At 36.2% G+C, this 20214-nt stretch overlaps 1 protein-coding gene across 2 annotated transcripts; it reads left to right on the top strand.

Moving 5' to 3' along the window:
• The first annotated feature begins 1199 nt into the window (after positions 1-1199).
• On the top strand, positions 1200-20129 carry LOC110782414 (protein transport protein SEC24 C). Of its 2 annotated transcripts, none has more exons than XM_021986565.2 (25): positions 1200-1417; positions 2157-3159; positions 4406-4627; positions 5639-5713; positions 5800-5898; positions 6430-6541; positions 7262-7389; positions 7771-7890; positions 8402-8482; positions 10904-10981; positions 11067-11159; positions 12402-12456; positions 13541-13617; positions 14112-14183; positions 14286-14369; positions 15469-15588; positions 15695-15763; positions 16953-17030; positions 17203-17341; positions 17445-17609; positions 18002-18147; positions 18232-18411; positions 18665-18753; positions 18849-18880; positions 19716-20129. In XM_021986565.2, exons 2-25 carry the CDS (start codon positions 2227-2229, stop codon positions 19820-19822), a joined length of 3354 nt encoding a protein of 1117 aa, XP_021842257.2. In that variant the 5' UTR covers positions 1200-1417; positions 2157-2226; the 3' UTR covers positions 19823-20129. The 2 variants fall into 2 exon arrangements, with proteins under 2 accessions (XP_021842257.2, XP_021842259.2); XM_021986567.2 differs by having other exon boundaries at positions 1209-1417; positions 2127-3159.
• The last annotated feature ends 85 nt before the right edge of the window (positions 20130-20214 follow it).

Genomic DNA, 20214 nt, shown 5'->3' with positions numbered 1-20214 from the left:
GGGTACAAATGGCTCGAGTTGGAGGTCGTTAAGGGTATTTGGTCAACTTTTTTATCAAGCTTATTGTCTATCTTGAGTATTAAGTTATAATTGTCGTAAATACTAACTGTACTTTCTATTCTCTACTTGTAAATGTCAGTTTACTTGCAAAGATTATAAAAGTTAATATCTCGTGTTTTTCATTGGGGAAGAATAAAGTAGGTGGACAACCTAAAAGCATCAACACCATACAACACTTTTCAAGACAATAATAAAGATTAAGGAGTACATTTGAACACGTAGTTTCACCTAATGCCAACCCCAATTAATTTCAAGTTAACTTGATGGGTAAGTTACAAAGGACGATGACTAGCCGATAATTGTTAAAGACTCTATAAACTCTCAAGATTAATGCATATCTCTGTAATACCACAACTAGTCTACACTGAACAACTTGTATTACTCTTATTCAAGGAAAGAAAACTGCTCGTATAACTATTTTCTTTTTAGGAAAAGTTGTATTACCCTACAGTACATTGCTAATTTTACCCTCAGCACACGGTTACAAACAACAAAATCAAAACAAATACATAATGATCTGTGAAAATACCGATTCGTACCCGAATACTCCATAAGATCTAAAACCTACTCGAAATCAATTGATCCCGAATAACATCCAATCTGATTTTAACCCGACGTGACCCATAACAACGTGTACCGTCATGCTTAGTTGTTCATATAAGCTTAATGGCAATTAACCAAATATGACACAACCTGAAATCAACTTGATTTTGTGGTATTTTAATTATAGCAATAAATAATAAATTGCCTTTTTAAGGAAAATTAATGTGGGAATGATGGGAGCATTTTAAAATTTGATATATCAAAGAAAGAAGTAACTTCTTCTAGAGGCTTTGTGTTATTCAACTTATTTTGACTTATTTCAGATAAAATAAGTTCAGATAAATTTTGTTAAATTCAAATAAGAAAAAAAATTAATACATTTTTACACATAAATAAATTATTTCATATAAAATAAGTAGTTATAAATTAATACTCCGTATAAGTTAAAATTAGTCCAGAAAAAATAATACGAATATACCATATCCATATTTTATTTTTCAAATCTTATTATTATAATATTTTTTTAAAGAAAGAAAAAGAAAATACTTCTATTTTCATATGAAAGTGTTTTTCCCCCAAAATTGATTTATGACGTGATATAACTTCCTTGAGAAGAGAAGTTAATATAAACAATTGTTATTACCTCTTACAGCGGATCCTCCCAAGCAGCAGCAGTACGTATCATTGATCCATTTCCAAGCACAGATCACTCTCATTTTTCGATTCGACGATTCCTACTTTATTCATTTTAGGTCACAATTTCTCTCGATTTCGCATTTTTCAATCCTACAATCTCCTAATTTGAGATATCCAGGTAACCTATTTTTATCATTTTGTGAATTGTGATCATAATCAATTTGAAATGTTTGTTTTTCTGCATCAAAGGTTTGATCTTGATTACGTTTTTAATTTTCCAATTAGTCGAATTGCTTAAACTGCATTGTCAGAACTTATTATCGATATGGAATCGTATGCTCAAATTGTTCAAATCCCTAATTGTCTGAATTGATTTCTCAGAATTTCACTTGATTTTGCTTTGATTTTGGAATTAGGTTTTATAAGGGAAAATGGCTGAAATTATAGGGAGTTTGATGTTAATCTGCTTAAGTATGTTCATTTCAGAGAATTAAGTAGTTGAGCGATGTATAGATTAGCAAGTTTCACATTTATGCGAGAAATGAGCTGCAATTTCCTTTTGATTATATCATGAGTATTCAACTGTTAATCATTCCGAATGCTTAATTTGTTCACTTCATTAAAATCCCTAATTGTCTGAATTGATTTATCGGAATTTCACTTGATTTTGCTTTGATTTTGGAATTTGCTGTTATGAGGGAAAAAAGCATGAAATTATAGGGAATTTGATGCTAATCTGCTTAGTATGTTCATTTCAGAGAATTAAATAGTTGAGCGATTTATAGATTAGCAAGTTTCACATTTATGCGAGAAATGAGCTGCAATTTTTATTATATCATGAGTATTCAACTGTTAGTTATTCCAAATACTCGACTGTAAATTGTTAGGTTGTCTTATTTGGTGAATTTGGTGGTCAGTTTGTGTTTCTGAAAAGGGACGGCGGCATCTGTTTGAAGTTTTGAGGAGAAATTTTAGCCTTTTGGTGCAATGTCAGCTCCTGCATATCCAGGGGCACCTAGACCCAATACCCAACGTCCTTCTGGACCACCGGCCGGTTATAACCCTAATTTCCAGAGAGGCCCTGATCCTTCATTGTCTCAAAACTTCCAGAATTTGCAGCTCAATCAACAACAAAATGCTCCATCACAGCCTCCGTTCGGTGGGCCTAGAGGGCCACCCCCTTTTGGCCAGAACGCACCACCATTTGGTGGTCCTTCGCCCGCATCTAGGCCAGGACCCCCGCCACCTGGTGTTGTTCCTAGGGGTGTGGGGCCCCCCGGTGGACCTCCACAGAGTATGATTCCGCCAAATATGGGACCCGGTAGACCGTCAGCTCCTATGCCTGGTCAGCCTTCACCTTTCACTTCCAGAGGTCCTCCACCTGGAGCTCCCCCACCAGGGGTTACTCCCCCTCAGTTTCAAGGTTCGCAACCTGGACCCCCACAACCAGGTGCTCGTCCTTCTAGTTTCGGGTCTTCACCATTGGCCACAGGCCCGTTTCCTTCTTCCTCAACTCAACCACGCCCCATTAATAATGGGCCTCCTTCATTCTCTGGAGGATTTCCTGGTGGGCCTCCTGTTTCTTCAGCAGGATCTCAGCAACCTGTTGCAAGAGGCCCACCACCCTTTGGGATGCAGCAGTCTCCGATGATGCGTCCTCATCTTGGAAGTCAGCACGCTGGTGCTCCTCCGACCGAGTCTCTGTCAGGACCTCCACAACAAGCATCTCCGTTTTCCGTTGTACCTCAACATGTGCAACCACCATCTGGCTCTCCTTATGGGCAACCACCATCTGGCTCTCCTTTTGGGCAACCACCATCTGGCTCTCCTTTTGGGCAACCACCATCTGGCTCTCCTTTTGGGCAACAACCATCTGGCTCTCCTTTTGGGCAACAACCATGGCAGACACAACCTCGTCAGGTATCTACTAAGACTATCTGCATTATTAAATGTGTTGTTTGATTTTGAAGCCTAACATATTGATGATTTAATACAAAATTATGTATCTGTTTGGTAAACATGCTTTCCAATTATTAAATGAATGGACTATTTCCGTGTCTAAATTTTTTGACAGTGAATTCTAGAATATAATGTAAGATATATATTAAATATAAAACTGTGCACTTTTGTTGTTAGGAAATTCTCTTATGACATCTGCACTTGTCTAATACCACATGCATTTGACCCCCACCTGTTATGTGGCGTTTTTGTAGTATTGACTATTGAGCATGAACTGTTCTTTAAAAAACTTCGGTTTAACATTTTTTTTTTACTTTAAGGTCATTGCATTTGAGGCACCTAAGACCTCTTGCGATCAAAATATTAGGTTCTTATATGTGTTATTAAGTGTTTGGAGAAATATATTTTACCTCTTTCAAGTTTTTGCTTTTTCGTCCTTGATAATTCTTTTTATTTGATTGTTAATCTTTCTAAAGTAACAAAACAATTGGATCTACATGCTAGTTCTTATCAGTTATGATGGAATTGCATGTTCCAGTCCAGACTGGTATGCATCACTCCACCATCATAAAAGAAAAGGAGGGGTGGAAGAGTTCATACTTTTTTCTGAGCGTATTCCAAGCGTTGGATTCTCTAGAGGGTGTAATATCTACTTGTTTAATTTTTCTCTCCATTTCCTTTCCTGTTGCTGTATACCGTCGCACTAGCTTCTGAAATTCCTGCTTTGATGTACAATATACTTCCTTGTTCCATACCGCAACGTTTGGAATTTTACACTATTCATGCACTATTTTGACCTTCTATTCTGAATTTTAATTTATACCAATGAAAAATATTATATTTATTTGAGGGATTAAGAAATATAGCCATGTAGATCTTGTTAGATTTGTATTGTTTTATACTTTCAAGGTATCAATTTTTTTAACTTTTATTTAATGAGAATTAAATATATTAGTGGCCAAAGTTGTTCGTTGGGAAGCGTAAAACTCTACGTGTTGCAATATTTAATGGAACGGATGAAGTATGATATTTTGATGTTGCCTAATAGTATTAGTATAATATACTTCTTCTGAATGGTGTTACTCGTAATTCCATTTTATGTTGGCACCCTTCCTACAAGCATGCATTTTGGTAATACGCATCAGCTAAACTCTTGTCCTACTATTTGACTTCAATAACTTGGAGTTTAAATCATGAAACTGTGTAGGGGGCTCCTTCCTCATTTTCCAGTTCTGTGCAACCACCAACAATGTATGGAATGCCACCACCAATGGCAAGCCAAACCATGGCTGGAATGCCATCAGCTGTTGGTCAAACGGGAGGTCCAATGGCATCAAAGGTTGATCCCAGCCAAATTCCTCGCCCCTTTCCAAGTCCATCAGTCGTCTTGTATGAGACTCGTCAAGGCAATCAGGCCAATCCTCCTCCGGTACTTAATCTTTCTGTACTATGTGTTATTGTAAATACAATATTTGAAGACAATTTATTAACAATTATAACTTCCATTTATAATGGCGTCCATTTTTACTTTAGGATCTTTTAGGTAGCAGAATAGTTTTTGGTAGAACAGGAGGTTGTACTAAGGGATAAGGCCACCTTCTTAACCAACTCAAATATGACGAGGGAAGAAAATAGTGGAAATATATTTATAGCTTGATGATAAAGCTATTTAGAGAAAGATATTTTTGTTTTTAAGGAGATCAGAGTATTTTTAGCTACAAAAAGTATACTATAGTACCTTCCTATTTTTCTCTTTTGAGAAAGAATATGAGGAGGGATGGTGAATGAGTAATCTTTATTCTTTATTGGACAATTGAAAAGAAAGAAAACCGAGGACGAAAAATAGGTTCGTTGAGTATAACCTTGAAGGGGGTAAGGAAGACGATAAGTTGCTTAACGTGGATTTTTTTTTTTTTTTTTTCTCCCGTTAGTAGAAGGCGTGGATAAGTGACACATGGCAGTATCGGTTACCATTATAAAATAGTAGAAGTAACTTGACTTCTGAAAGTGCTAGGATTCTTCTCCAACCTAGCACTTTCATGTAAGGACTATAGTCAACGTATGCTTCAAATCTCTGCTCTTTGAACCCAGACACCAAGAAGATGAAACCCTTTTGTGTAAAGGGGCAGCGGTGGAATTGTTGAAGATACTTCTTTGTGCACTCTAAAAGAAAAACACACAGATTTGAGGGGATAATTATTTTGACGGCTGTCTGGTGAATTGTTGGATCCCTTGGAGGTACTCCTTGTTTTAGGAATGACTTCCCATAAGAACTTTTCAGTTTAGTCGGAACGTGTGCCTTTTTTCTGACAGTTACTGTATATTTCCTTGAATTCGCTAGTTGATGGTTCATTCCCTGCTTTTGTATTTTGTTTATTCATGAAATATCTTTTAGTATGGTAATCTTCTAAACTCTCTTGGCTTCATGTTCTTGGTGAAGCCTGCTACGTCCGAGTATATTGTTACAGACACTGGAAATTGCAGCCCTCGCAACATGAGGTGTACAATTAGTCAGGTAAATATAATGATAACTTATAATAGGGAACTTATATCCTTCCTTTAGAGTTTAGAATAACTTGTAGTGTCTTGCTATTTCAACAGATCCCATGCACAAGCGAGCTTTTGACAACATCTGGGATGCCATTGGCTTTGCTGGTTCAACCATTCGCTCTTCCTCATCCATCCGAGGAACCCATTCAGGTAATATTGTGATACCTGTGTATAAAATGCTTCTGCTGTTTCTGTTTTGGAATTATAGGCACTGGTAGAGAAAAGGTGGAAGTAGTAGATTTGTATGAGACAGGTAGTGACTAGGGAGGATTTGATAGCCAGCCTATATTTGGTGATATTCTCTGGAAAGAGCTAAATAAAATTGCTGGATCCATAGTAGTGAATCTGACAATTCATTGATGAGAAATGGGATCAAGTAGGGCATCACATGTTGGATGAATAGATGTTGACCATGTTATTGCCTCTGTTTCAAAATTTCAAATGGAGTATATGCTGCCTAACCTTGGGTAAGGGGTGGCCAATGGAGGGATACAACGAATAATAACCTATGTAAACTAGGTTTCTGCACATCTAACCTAAATGTCTACAGAGTATATAAATGCTGGACTTCCCTTGTTTCTTAAGGTACTAATAAAGTATACGTTTCTGATAGTGGGAGCATTATTTTAGGTCTGTATGTGACCCCAGTTATTTCTGTTAGACTGATCTATCTTTGTTCAGGTTGTTGACTTTGGGGAAAGAGGTCCGCTGCGATGCTCTCGCTGCAAAGGCTACATAAATCCTTTCATGAAGTTTATTGATCAGGGACGTCAGTTCATCTGCAACCTGTGTGGTTAGTCCTAGTTTTACTTTAACTGTTATATGATCTGGAAAGTACAACTTAACTCTCATGAGTTCCTGTGAACTCAGAAGACGGAATTGTCATGGTTTAGCTGTTAAACTTACTTTTAACTTTTAAGGACAAATTTCGTATTACAGAGGTATCTCCAGAATTTTGAAAGGGTTCAATATGGAAAGCTGGCAAAAAACAAATTGCTAAGTGCTAACATAGTGAGCCTGAAATAAAAAAAATTGTGAAGTGAAAGAAACTTACGTGAATGAACAGATAGTACACTATTTTTCCCTCCATGTGTCAAAGCATGAAGGTTGTCATAGTTACATAGAGAGAGCTTGCTTTCTGGGTTCCCAATACACCGCGTAAGATATCCAAGTCCCTCAAAAGGCATGAAAAATAACAAAAATATTGTTATCTACATCGATTTTGGTCAGAATTCAAGAAATAACTGTAAGGTACTCTTGCAGAATGTCATTGCTTGGAGTCTAGAGGTATTCTGTATTATTGATGTGTAACTGTTAGTATACAAAAGCCAGGGTACACACTACTGTGGGATCATTGGCTTCGTTATAATTTTCAATCTTCTCAATGAAAATTTCCCTATATAAGCACATGGGGCCCAATATTTTACAGCATTGTGGTCAGCATATAATTTTGTTAATTACAGATAAGATTTTGTCATTTACACATCCAGATTTATTTTTATGCCTTTTGCAGGATTTACTGATGAAACTCCACGTGACTACCAGTGCAATCTTGGTCCTGATGGTCGGCGTAGAGATGCTGATGAACGGCCTGAATTGTCCAAAGGAACAGTTGAATTTGTTGCAACAAAAGAATACATGGTAAGTTATCATACAAATTCACGAGTACATTTTATTAGTTTCCATTTTTTGTATTCATGTCCAACTTTTAAAAAAGGATGCCCATGTCCTTACAAGTAAATATCTTGTTATATACACATATTCAGCACACACATCGAATTCTGAGCAGTGTAGATTATGATAAGAGATTTTAATTGCTCTTAATATTCTGTAGTTGTCTTGGCTTGTTGAGTGACTTATAATGGGATCGAAGTCCACTTATAAAGACTGAAGAGTTTGAGGGAGAACCAGCATTTGACTTTTCTTTACTGCATTTTTGTATCTCTCACTAACCATTATAGAAACAGTCACTTTAGAGAAACCAGAATTGAATATTTACTGCTGCTTTTCTTGTCTGTGTAGGTGCGTGATCCAATGCCTGCAGTGTTCTTCTTCCTTGTTGATGTTTCCATGAATGCCATACAGACTGGTGCGACTGCTGCTACTTGTAGTGCTATCAATCAAGTTATTGCTGATCTCCCAGTAAGTGTTATGTTTACGTGCAATTATTCTGGTTAACCTTGAATATACTTCCATCATCCATCATAATCAAATAGGTTTATTATGAGGGTGTTATTTTTCAAAAATTAGGTTTCAACTGACTGTGATTCCTGTCTAAGGAAACGAGTCATTACATTGAATTTGGTGGTTGCGTGGAACCTATTTGTAAATACTACGTCAAGTTTATTATCTTAGCAAACTTTGGTCATTAATTTTTTTATCCTGTATTGTTAAACTGGTAAAAATATGATATTGGGAAAGTATTTATGAAGGTGAAACTAACCTAATTACTATTATATTATAGAAGGTGAACCATATTTTTAACTTATTGATTAGTTAAACTGAATAGAAAAGCCACACATGGCCTGCTTTTAGGAAGCTGGGCAGCTAATATTATGTTGGAATTTGGGTCCTCTAAGAATACATGATGCATGTAGTACTGCCTATGGACTCCAAATAATGGCTTGCTATGCTTCTATATTTCTGATTGCAGGAAGGTCCTAGAACTATGGTGGGAATTGCAACATTTGACTCAACAATACATTTCTACAATCTAAAACGGGCACTGCAGCAGGTTTATTGTTCTCTAAATCTAATGCATTCCATATTCCAGAATCAATGTCGATATTTTCTTACTTTTGATATGGCTATATGCCTTTAGATCACATATTAGAATTCTCTTTGTTTTGCAATTTTTAGTTATTAAACTACTTCATATAGAAGACACTTAGGGATTTCCACTCACATATGGAGGGCTCGAACCAATAATATTATGCCCTCATGGTTCAAGCTATCATTTAACACGTTACTTACAGTTTAATAGAAGTCAAGTCAGTGGAGGAGCCAGGAGTTGTATGTTGGGGGGGGGGGCGAGGAAAAATATGAAGCTAAAATGGGGGGGCGAGGAAAAAATGAAGCTAAAAAAATAGGTATATAGTAGTGGGTAGGATTTGAACCCTTGACCTAAGGATCCACACTTACGAAAACAACGATAACCAACGAGGCAAGGAGCATTTAGTGATTCTTTTATGTATTAATTACTACTTATCTCTCTATTAATTTTTTTTTTAAATGTTGGGAGGGGGGGGGGGGGGGGGTGGCGGCCGCCCCTAGTTGCCCCCATCCTCCCTCCGCCACTGAGTCAAGTGCGCCTCAGAACAACCTCAATAGTGAAACTTGCACCCTTTACAATAGCAAGCTGTATTCTTTATAATCTGCTGGTTTCTTTCTTTCTTTCTTTCTTTCTTTCTTTCTTTCTTTCTTTCTTTCTTTCTTTCTTTCTTTCTTTCTTTCTTTCTTTCTTTCTTTCTTTCTTTCTTTCTTTCTTTCTTTCTTTCTTTCTTTCTTTCTTTCTTTCTTTCTTTCTTTCTTTCTTTCTTTCTTTCTTTCTTTCTTTCTTTCTTTCTTTCTTTCTTTCTTTCTTTCTTTCTTTCTTTCTTTCTTTCTTTCTTTAACACTTCCTTCATCAGGACTTTGACTTTAACTGTTGCTGTTCTTAAAACAATCTCAAAGAGAAGGTGTGTAGCCTATGTCTTTCGAGTGGTACTCTATGAGAGCATCTCTAATGACAAGCTAATGTAGCAATTAGGTTCTCATGCCACATAAGATTTTAAGCTACTCGCCTTCCTAGTTAGTTTGTACCCCAATGGTCAGCTACTAGTTTGCTATTTAAATGTGTCGCACTTTTCAATAAACCATTCGTCACCTTGCGTCAAGCAAATTAGCTTGCCAAATGGCCCCACTTGTCCAAGCTAATTTCCCATCTCCACTCCAATGGCCAAGCTAGTAGCTTGGGACTTCTGAAAATTGCAATCAAATCCTTAGCTACAACCAGTAGAGATTCTCTTATTAGCTGAAAATGACGATGTACTTTCTTTTGAGAACTTTATCAATTATATTGACCAAACATGAATCTCTTTTATCATGCTGCCAAATCATCACATCATTTCCACCAGGATCAATTTCTACAAGGGAAAGTAGACCTCCATAAGGGGAAGTAGCATTTATAGCCTTGAATCTAAACCTTCTTTCCAGTCCTTAATGTCTTTCGAAATTAACATTCTAATGCTTCTGTTTACCATTCTATGCCATCACCCATCAATAATAGCATCCTTAAACAAGGTATTTGGCAATAGCTTGTAACTGAACCTTCTAGGGTTGATCTCTACACGAGCTTTTTCATTTGTAAAAGTAACCATCAGTCCTCTGTTTAACTAAATGTAACCCTCCTAATGTAGATTTTCATATGTGTAGTACTTGAAAGAATAAACCTTTATATTATGGTTCCATAACCCCTCTATACCAAAATTGAGCTCGATGATCCACAATGCCTCTTCTGTAGCTTTTTGTAAGAAGGTGCCTAATTCCAAGACCCCGCCTCCCAAACTTAATATTGCTAGGGGCCAGAAACATCATCTGTTTTGTGTCACAGGCAGGCTTTGTGAATTTTCACTAGCAATAACAGGGATAATGGCCATGGACTTAAATGCAAATGGACATTTTGGAGTAGGTGTTTGTTAGTGAGGTTAATTTATTCCCTAGTCACAAGAGCTTCAATTTCCACCTTCCTAGCCTTTCCAAAATCTCTTGATAAATTATTGTAGAGTGTAGACAGGTTTGCACTTAAATGAGCACCGAGTGTAAGGATCAATTTGGAAATTGGAAGCAACTCAGCCATACAACCAACTAAATCAGCTAAATTCTGCAAATTTGAAACTCCAGATTGTTTCAGAGGATAAGCTATCTGGACGTTCACTTTTATGTTTAGCTCTTTGGTTTGATTGTTTTTCTTTACTTACTATCCTGCTCTTGACTTGTGTTCTACAATTGTACTTCCCTTCTTTTCTGGGAACTTTGAATTAGACTATAAAATTGGGCTGGCGTTGTCGTCACCCTTCTCTTTCTATATTGATCTCTATGAGCTATGACCTGTATATGTTTAATGTAGTAATAAATAGCAACATTCTAAATACTTATGTGTTGCTCTAATTTGCAGCCGTTGATGCTCATAGTTCCTGATGTACACGATGTTTATACACCTCTGGAAACAGATATCATAGTTCAACTTTCCGAGGTTTTCCCATCAAACATGAACCTCCTTCTCTTCTATTTGTTAGTAAGTCCGTTTGATTAAATGTGATTCTGCTCTATTTACTCAGTGCCGTCAACATCTAGAGCTATTGCTGGAAAGCATTCCAACCATGTTTCAGAGTAATATGATTGCTGATTCGGCCTTCGGTGCTGCAGTCAAGGTATGCTTGTCATCGTTAGTTCATCCATGTTTAGAAAAGAACAAGCGTGAGTTTGAGCTTTTAAAAAAAAAATTATGTATGGTACTGTTGTCGTTCTGAACGTAGGTTTGTTTTTGTTTGTTATGTCAGCAAGTCATCAATGTTTGGGTCAATGTATAAAAAAGCGCAAAGCGCACTAAAGCGATATGAGTCCTAGAGCTTAAGCGCAAAGCGCAAGCGCAAGGCGCGGGCTTCATCGAAGTGAAGCGCACTTTTAAAGAATTAAAGATTTTTACTATTATGAATATATATCTTACCAAAATAACCACAAAAATATATAAACATCAAATTTGCTTCCAAAAATATATTACTCCTTGCTTTAACAAAAATAAAGCATATAACATAGTGTTTATCCAGAAGCTAGAAGCTAGGGTCGGCTGTTGTGACTGTTGTCTTCTCTTTTCTTCTTTTTTGGAGTATTGGTATACTTTCTATTGTTAAGGATTGATAGGGAGTGATCCAAAACACAATAACAACTTATAAAAAAGCTTTCAACGTAAAGTAATAATAAAATAAAAAAAAGAATTTCAATAAAGCGCCAAAAGCGTGCTTTTTGCACTTCGCGGGCTTCATGCGCTTAAGCGCGCTTCGGCGGGCTTAATCACAAGAGCTTCGCTCAGACCTAATTAAGCGTTTTGCCCTAGAGCTTCGAGCTTCAGGGCTTAAGCGTGCTTTAAGCGCGCTTTTTTAAACACTGGTTTGGGTAAACTAGTTTTTAATCAGAATTATAACCTTCTGCAGGAGTGTTGTTCACTTGATTCATCAGTCATTGGTCATCTGTGTTTTTTGTCATATCAAATTATAAATCGTCTGCTTTTTAGATGCTGCTGTGCGTAGTGCTAAATAGCATTGTTCAAAATTATTTTGTGCACTGGTAGGATATGGACATAAGGCCTGTATTGTGATAGGATATCTTGAAAATATTTAAGCAGCTTTTTGATTGGCATAATATTCCTGTTCACTTTCATTACATTATGACATTGATTTAGGTGACTAGTTATGATTTAACCAATATTCTTTAAATTCTGTTGGCATACTTTTACGCGACAAGTACAATTTAGCATGTTCCTAGAGACACAGAGGTGGTCTCAATGAAGAGAGGGATCAGAGAGAATTTAGAATTGACCAATATTCTTACTTTATGTTGGCATAGATTTAGGTGACAAACTGACTGGTATGGTATCTTCTTTAATATGTCTGTAGGCTGCATACTTGGCTATGAAGAGCACTGGAGGAAAGCTTTTAGTGTTTCAATCAGGCAAGCGCTTTTCATATCTTTATCTCTCAGTAATTTTCCATCACTGTTATCATAGGCGATTTAAAAGGCTTAACATTTCCTTATTGTCAACTACTCAACTGAGTAAATTTTTTCTTGCAAGGAAACATTATTTACATTATATATGAAGTGTAATGAAGTAATAAATTTTCCAGATTGCCTAACATCTAAAATTTAGTTTATCTTAAACTCTGTGTTGTGCATATGAAGTGATTGTTGCAGTTACCTGTGTTCTTTTCTTCTCTCTTTATACAAGAAAACAGAGTCTTGGACTCTTGGTGTTATGCGTGCATCATATGTTATTTGAGTCGACCTCAATGTATAGTGCTCCCATCGCTTCCTTTTTTTAACCATAGGGGCAGAGCTAGAAGCTGCCAAAATGTCATGTATCCGTCACTGTTCTTGATAGTTTTTATTGAGATATTCTACTGTATCAAAGTTACTTGCTAAAATTAGGTGGGTTACATTTCAGAAGAGAAACATATTCCTTTATTTTTCACTTTTTTCCACTAAAATTATTGATGTCAATTACCACTAGATTGGAAAGAAGAGATTGTATGTTGCATAATTCTCAAGATATATGGACTTAGTAGTTGTTGTTGGAGTTTCTTAGGGCAGTAGGGATGGTTTGGGATTTGAGATTATTGACTCACAAATCCCTATCATGTAGCCACATGCTCTTAAACTAATGTTCAAAAAGATTAGATTGAGAACATCCATATGATAGGGGTCCTAGAGAAATGGAGCCTAGGCAAGATAAAAGTGATGCAGGTGTAAGTGAAGTGAGGTGGACATTTTCATAATTAAAACTTGTAGCGGTTCATACATAGGGAATTTTCCTAGAATAACGTGTTAGATATAAGTTAAAACATATCCTAAATTTTCCATATTTAAAAAGCCGAGATTCATACCTTTTTAATGAGTTATCAAAGAATAAGATACACTCACATATTAGGGGCCCTTCATACTTTCATTCATCTTCTTTATAAACGTTAATCTTCAAAAATACATTATTTATCCCTTTTTGCTTCAATGCACATAAAAGCCTAATTCTTTGTGTGTGCAGTATTACCATCAATTGGCATTAGCGCCCTTTCTGTTAGAGAAGCTGAAGGTAGAGCTAACACATCTGCTGGAGACAAGGTAATTTTCAATCGTGTCTTTTTTTAAATAATGATGATATATATGTACTCCAAGAGTACAATCGATGCTGATTTTGTTGCTCACTTGTCCAGTGTTATGATTGCCTGCCTAGGTTTCTAAATGTATACTGTGATTTCTTTTGGTTTAGGTGGGAGCTATTTTCATTGTTTTACTGCTTCACAGGATTTTGCTTCCCTTTTCATTTTTATCATCTTCTACATCTTTTTGAGGTCTAAGTTATGGCTTCAGTAAAGTGGACAATCTCGAAAAAGAATTTGAGCTCTTCTCTCCTCTTTACATTTAAACTTGTTTTCTTACGAAAGGAGTACATCCAAAATTTAAAAGACATCAAGCAGTTTTTCCAACCTGACATTGTTGAATTATATCAATATATACCTTGTTACTGCTGTCTGTTATCTGCTTCTATGATCCATATGCATGAGTTTGACTTCTAAGAGAACCGAAGATAATACGATAATTTTCTATTATTTCAGGAGGCTCATAAGTTGCTCCAGCCTGCAGATAAAACTTTGAGAGAACTGGCTTTAGAGTTGGCTGAATATCAGGTAACAACATTTTGGTGATTATAAAAGCAAAAGGTTAATTACTAGTTCAGTTCGAGTTAATTTGAGCTGCTTCTGACTTTTTTTCTTGGCAATGGTTTTCAGGTCTGCGTTGATGTGTTCCTTAACACCCAGGCATACATGGATATTGCTTCTATCTCTGTTGTGGCAAGGACTACTGGGGGACAGGTATGGCGTGGATGTATTTTTCATATACTGGTTGCTTGTGAGATTATAACTTACTTTTTGACATTCCCTTTCGCAGTCTACTAGAACTTGAAGTTTCTTTAGCAAACTGCTTCTGTGGTGGCTAAGGATTTTTTAGTAGTGGCTTCCTGGGTCCATTGTCTTTGGGGTTTTATTTTTTATTATTTGGTGGTCATGTTTGAAATAAGAGAGCACTTTTAATCAATAATAATTTTGATAGTCGTGTGCCCTAGTATCTTGGATTTTTCTACTTTGTCTCGATTCTAGTTGTATAAGTAATAAGTGTATAACAGATAATAAATAGAGCATTTGCAAAATTATGTATGTCTATTATCATTTTAAGGTTCTAATCCCACTGTCACAATTTAGCTTTCACACATACCATGGCACATAGTTTGAGGTGATATGCTGGTGTTTGGTTATCAAATGTTATTTTGATAAGAACAGGCAGATGTGATGGGAGATAGTGGAGATTTTTTTGTTTAATGAGGGGAAGTGTACCAGTACGACCCTAAGCATTAGTAGCGGAAAAGAGAGAAATAATAAAAAAAATTGTGGGCCATTATCAACTTTGGACAGGCAAGCTAAACTGGGACTAATGAAATGAAGTGAGAAACTGAATTGGGACAAGTGGAGTAATAGTCTAAAGATATTCAGTGGCAATGCCATATGCTGGCCAATGCGTACTTGCTGTTCTTTTACTGCTCTTTGTATTTGATGCTTTATGCAGTCTTCTAATTTTTGTGATTTCCAGGTCCTTGGGGGAATGGTAAAGGATTTTTAGAAGCAAACATTTTCTTACGATTTGTGATTGCCAGTGTTAGTACTTAAAAGTAGCTGTCAAAAAGAAAAAGTACTTAAAAAGAGCTCCTTCCTGGTCCTTTCATCTTTGTTAAATATGTGTTGTTGCTTCCATATGGAGTTTACAGTCTACTTGAGGGTTGGATTTGTAGTTTGTGCTAATAAATGGATTACTTGTTGATCATATTATTATTATTATTGGTTCATTGCTGTATACTTGTAAAATCCCACCCATGAAGCATAAGACCTTTTTTAACCATTCGCTATCTTATTGTTGTAGGTTTATTATTATTATCCCTTCTCGGCACTCTCTGATACTGCAAAGCTGTATAATGATCTTAGATGGAATGTATCAAGGCCACAGGGTTTTGAAGCTGTGATGCGTGTGCGTTGCAGCCAGGTAGGTTATTATATTAGTAGCTATTCCAATGGCTCATCATGCCGTTTAATTTACAACTCCCCTTGCTGTTATGTTCATTAAATTGTTCTTTCAAATAAATATTTAGGGTCTCCAAGTCCAAGAATACACTGGAAACTTCTGCAAACGTATTCCAACAGATGTCGACCTTCCTGCGGTATGTACATCTTTAATTACTTGAATCTGGTGCTTTTCCTGAATCGAGTAACGTGAATTTGATTTTTATCGTGTATTTATCTGTAGCCCGAGTTATTTAAGTAACTCGAGTCCCAGCTTCCCCTCTTAGCAAAGGATATTTGCATTTAGGATCTTTATTTCATGTTTCTAGAACTTCTGTTGCCAGACTTGCCAAATGGGTGTGATCCCTGATTTTTCCTCATGGAGTGTTGCTAGCTTTGCGAAATAGTTATCACAGTTGAGGCCTATATCACTGTACTGTTTAATACATGAGTTATATTTCAATTAGAACAGGAAAAATGTATTTCAATTTTGTCATCCTATGTGATGGATTAACCAAATGAACCTTATTTCCTTTCCCCCTCAATGTGAAATTATATTCTTATCGTGAGAAATTTGGGGTAGATATGAGTGGAGACAACAATTGGGGCATTATAACTTAGCAGCAGCCGAGAAGAACTTTTGAATAAATTAAACTGCTGAGGATGTTCTTGTCAGTTATTTAGGGTGTATGACATAATTCATAAGAACATATCCTTTCTACCAAAGTAGAAGAAAGAGCTTCACGCTTATTCGAATCCTATCTTAGCTTTTAGGATTAGCTTTCCAATCTATGTATTTGTGTGGGCGAATAAGGAATTTAGGAGTTTTCCTGAGCCTTTGTGTGTTTGAGGGAATATGTTACGGTCAAAATTACTGGTGGGTTGTCTTCTTAGGGAGGAGGATTGATAAGTTAATCTTCCATGGCTGATAAGTAATTGGTGGAATTAAACGGGTTCAGGTGCCATTTGTTCATGTTGGAAAGCAATGAAAGTTTACATATTGTTTTTTTGGACAATCGCTTTTTGGTTATTGGATGGGCACTTTAGCTGGAAAGGTTGCAGATTTTTTTGGAATAATGGCACTAAACTTATCTTTGTTTTTTGTGATTTTCTTTAATGGATATGCTCATCAACAGCATGACTGGTTGCCCTTTGATTTTCTGAAAGTATTCTTAATCTGTGTGATTCTAACTTTTCTATCTGTTGTAACAAACTTCTTTTCTTTTAAATAGATTTTTCAAGGCTTTTTGTCTGGGTTGGTTTTATTCTTCTTTGTGTGCTACTTATTTTGAAATACAGTTGCTGGTAGCTTTCCGGCTACTATTCTAACTGGGCTATTGAATGCAGATTGACTGTGATAAGACTATAACAGTGACCGTAAAACATGATGATAAACTTCAAGATGGCGCAGAATGTGCTTTTCAGGTAAAATCCAGGGACTCTTATCATGTTGTAACATCATCAATAATTTTGTTTATAGTTTGAAATCATTTTATTCTTGTTTGCATAACCAACAATTCCCTGTCAAATGGTGCAAAGATATTTCGTGTTAGTAATAATTGCTTGCTGATTTCAACTAATTTCTCTGCTTATTCAGTGCGCCATTCTTTACACCACTGTTTATGGTCAAAGAAGAATCAGAGTCATGAATCTTTCTCTGTCATGTACAAGCACACTTCCTAATATATTCCGCTCAGCTGACTTGGATGCTCAATTCACATGTTTCTTAAAGCAAGGTAATGCATTTGGTATTGGCTGATCGTAGAAGAGTACGATACTGTTCCTTTTGGATTTTTTTCTGTGTTTGATTATATAAACTTACGATCCTCTTTTGATTAGCTGGAAGTGAAATTCCAACTTTGCCTCTCTCACAAGTCAGGGAGCATGCAACAAACCATTGTGTCAACATTCTGCATTCATATCGGAAATTTTGCTCAACAGTCCAATCTACTGGACAACTCATTTTGCCTGAAGCACTCAAACTTCTGCCTTTATACACCCTTGGTATGTTTTGATCCCTCATAGTATCTAGATTAACTGCTAGAGATAGATGTAGCTTTATTTGCTCATGTTGAAACATGTTCTATGTCTGTGAATGTTGACCCTATATAATTCTGCTGCAACTAGCTGTATATAATTTCCTTTTAAATTTTTGGTTCTTGTTTGTCCTTAATATTTCTTTTCCTATTTTTAATGGTTTTGGTCTTACTATCTGTAATCTAGTTTATGATCACATTGTCTGCATATAATCCGGGACAACATGCTCCTGGCCTCCTGGGTGCATTTGATAAACCCTTCTTGGTGAAACTATGTCATTTTATAAGTAGTGCTGTAATGTAGCACCTAGATGAGTTTTGTTTCCATTAATTGGTGATATTGATTATTACTTTTTTCAGCATTAACTAAAAGTACCGGATTGAGAACTGATGGGCGAATAGATGACCGTTCGTTCTGGATGAGTTATGCTTCTTCCGTTTCTGCTCCTCTGGCAGTTCCATTGGTGTATCCTAGGCTGATAGCTATCAATGATCTACTTTCTAAGGTACATGTTATTGCTTTCTTGCCCTTTTTTTCCACATCTGTTCTTAAGTATATGCTGATTTCTCCTCTTCTTCCGTACGGACAGGAAACGGATGGTTCGCTTATTCCATCTGCACTCCCACTTTCTAGTGAAAACATCAGTGATGATGGAATCTATCTTCTTGAAAATGGCATGGATGCTTTAATTTATATAGGAAATGCCGTGAATTCTAATACTCTGCAGGAACTATTTGGCTTTTCATCAGTAGCTGAGATCCCTGCTCAGGTACTCCAACCTTATGTTAAATTTCATCATGTATTTTTTTCCGGTCCGGTCCAAGCATAATCGGTCCGGTCTCCGGGTCTTGAATTATCAAAATTCCGGACTTCGGTCTGTTCCGGGTCGCTCCGGTCTGGGTTTGGACCGATGAACACCCCTAGCAGCTAACATCTACAAATTCTCCTTGCGTTCCATTATTCTTTTTTAGATAATGGTATTTGTTGTCAAATTCATTTTTTTTACCTTCTTTTATGTGCAGTTTGTGCTGCAGCAGCATGATAATTCAATGTCTAAGAAACTGAATGAAGTCATTAATGAGATACGACGTCAGAGATGTTCCTATTTACGGTACACTTATAAGTTTCTCTTGATTTTTTAAAGAAAAAATGTGCATAATCTTTGTTGTGAAATGTCATTAATTATTGCCAAATACTTTCTTGCAGCTTAAAACTTTGCAGGCAAGGAGACTCTTCAGGTAACATGCCAGACTTTCTATTTACTTATTTAACGATTAGGTTAATATAAATTTGGATATATGTAGCTCACCCAATACCACACATTCTCGTATAAGTAAATTTGGATGTATATAGCTCACCCAATACCACAAATTCTCGTATAAGTATTGCTTGTTTGTGTGAGCATACATTTATATATATGACATAATTGTTGACCCTTCATAATAGTTAACTAGAACAGATCTTACTAGTTAAGATTTGTCACTCTCATATGTCCCAGAAGTTTGAACGAGGTTCTAGACTTCTAATAATCTTTCATAATCTCCAGCAATGTTCAGATGGATCAAGATATTGATATTAACTCTAGAATATAACAAAAACTTGTAGTTAACTCTCTCTAGCTTACTATGTGATCATCTTTGCTGTCAAAGTTCAAAACAGTCTCCAATCTCAGAATAACGATCCATCTTTTTTAACACAAGTTCAGACCAATTTTGCTTAATCTGGTTTAAATCTACCTAATTTCTCGGCATTCATATGAAATACTAGTTACAACATTAAGGTTTCGTTTGATAGGGTGTAAAATTCTTCCCCCAATCTTCACCATCTTCTCCCATTTTAAGGAACCAAGCAAAGGAAAACTAGTTTAGAATTGTGTTTTCCCTTGGAAAATGTTTTCCGTGGAAAATCATTTTGCACTGAAAACGTTTTACACCAAACCAAACGGTGCCCAAAGAAAAAAGAAAAACTGTATTATCATAATTTATATTTTACTAGTTCTTAACCTTACTGAAGTCGGCCTGTATTTCTCTCTCACTCACTCTATTCTATGTTTGAATATCCCTTTTTTTACAGGAATGTTATTTTTCTCATACATGGTTGAAGATAAGTCTCCAATGGGTCTATCCTATGTTGAGTTCCTGGTACATATACACCGGCAGATACAGATTAAAATGGATTAACCAATGTATATACCTGAAATTACTTGTACCAATATAGACAGTCAGAAGATTTACGGCACATGAAATCAAGGGGAGGAAGACGAATATGAATTCCTCTAATCTTTTCGAGTGAAAATGATGTAGTTTCCTATATTAACTTAGCATTTTTCGTCATTATTTTCCAAGTTTGTACTTGTAATATTTCACCTTAACAAAAATCAGTAACTAGTCAATTCCTAGCATAAATCAGTCTCCAGATCTTCGATTCAGTTGAATGTCCATCATTCGTGTAATGTTTAAAGACAAAGAAATCGAGTTTTTTTGCACAGATTGGCGATCAGTAGATGAAAATCTTGCACGTTTTTGGTCTAAGCTACACTCTTTCGATGCAAACAGCATTTTGTCTGAAACAT

This window comes from Spinacia oleracea, chromosome 3 (genome assembly GCF_020520425.1).
Source record: "Spinacia oleracea cultivar Varoflay chromosome 3, BTI_SOV_V1, whole genome shotgun sequence".
In the NCBI taxonomy this organism is placed as follows: domain Eukaryota; kingdom Viridiplantae; phylum Streptophyta; class Magnoliopsida; order Caryophyllales; family Amaranthaceae; genus Spinacia; species Spinacia oleracea.
Note: the sequence above shows the minus strand (reverse complement) of the source record. Positions and strands in the feature narration are given on the sequence as shown.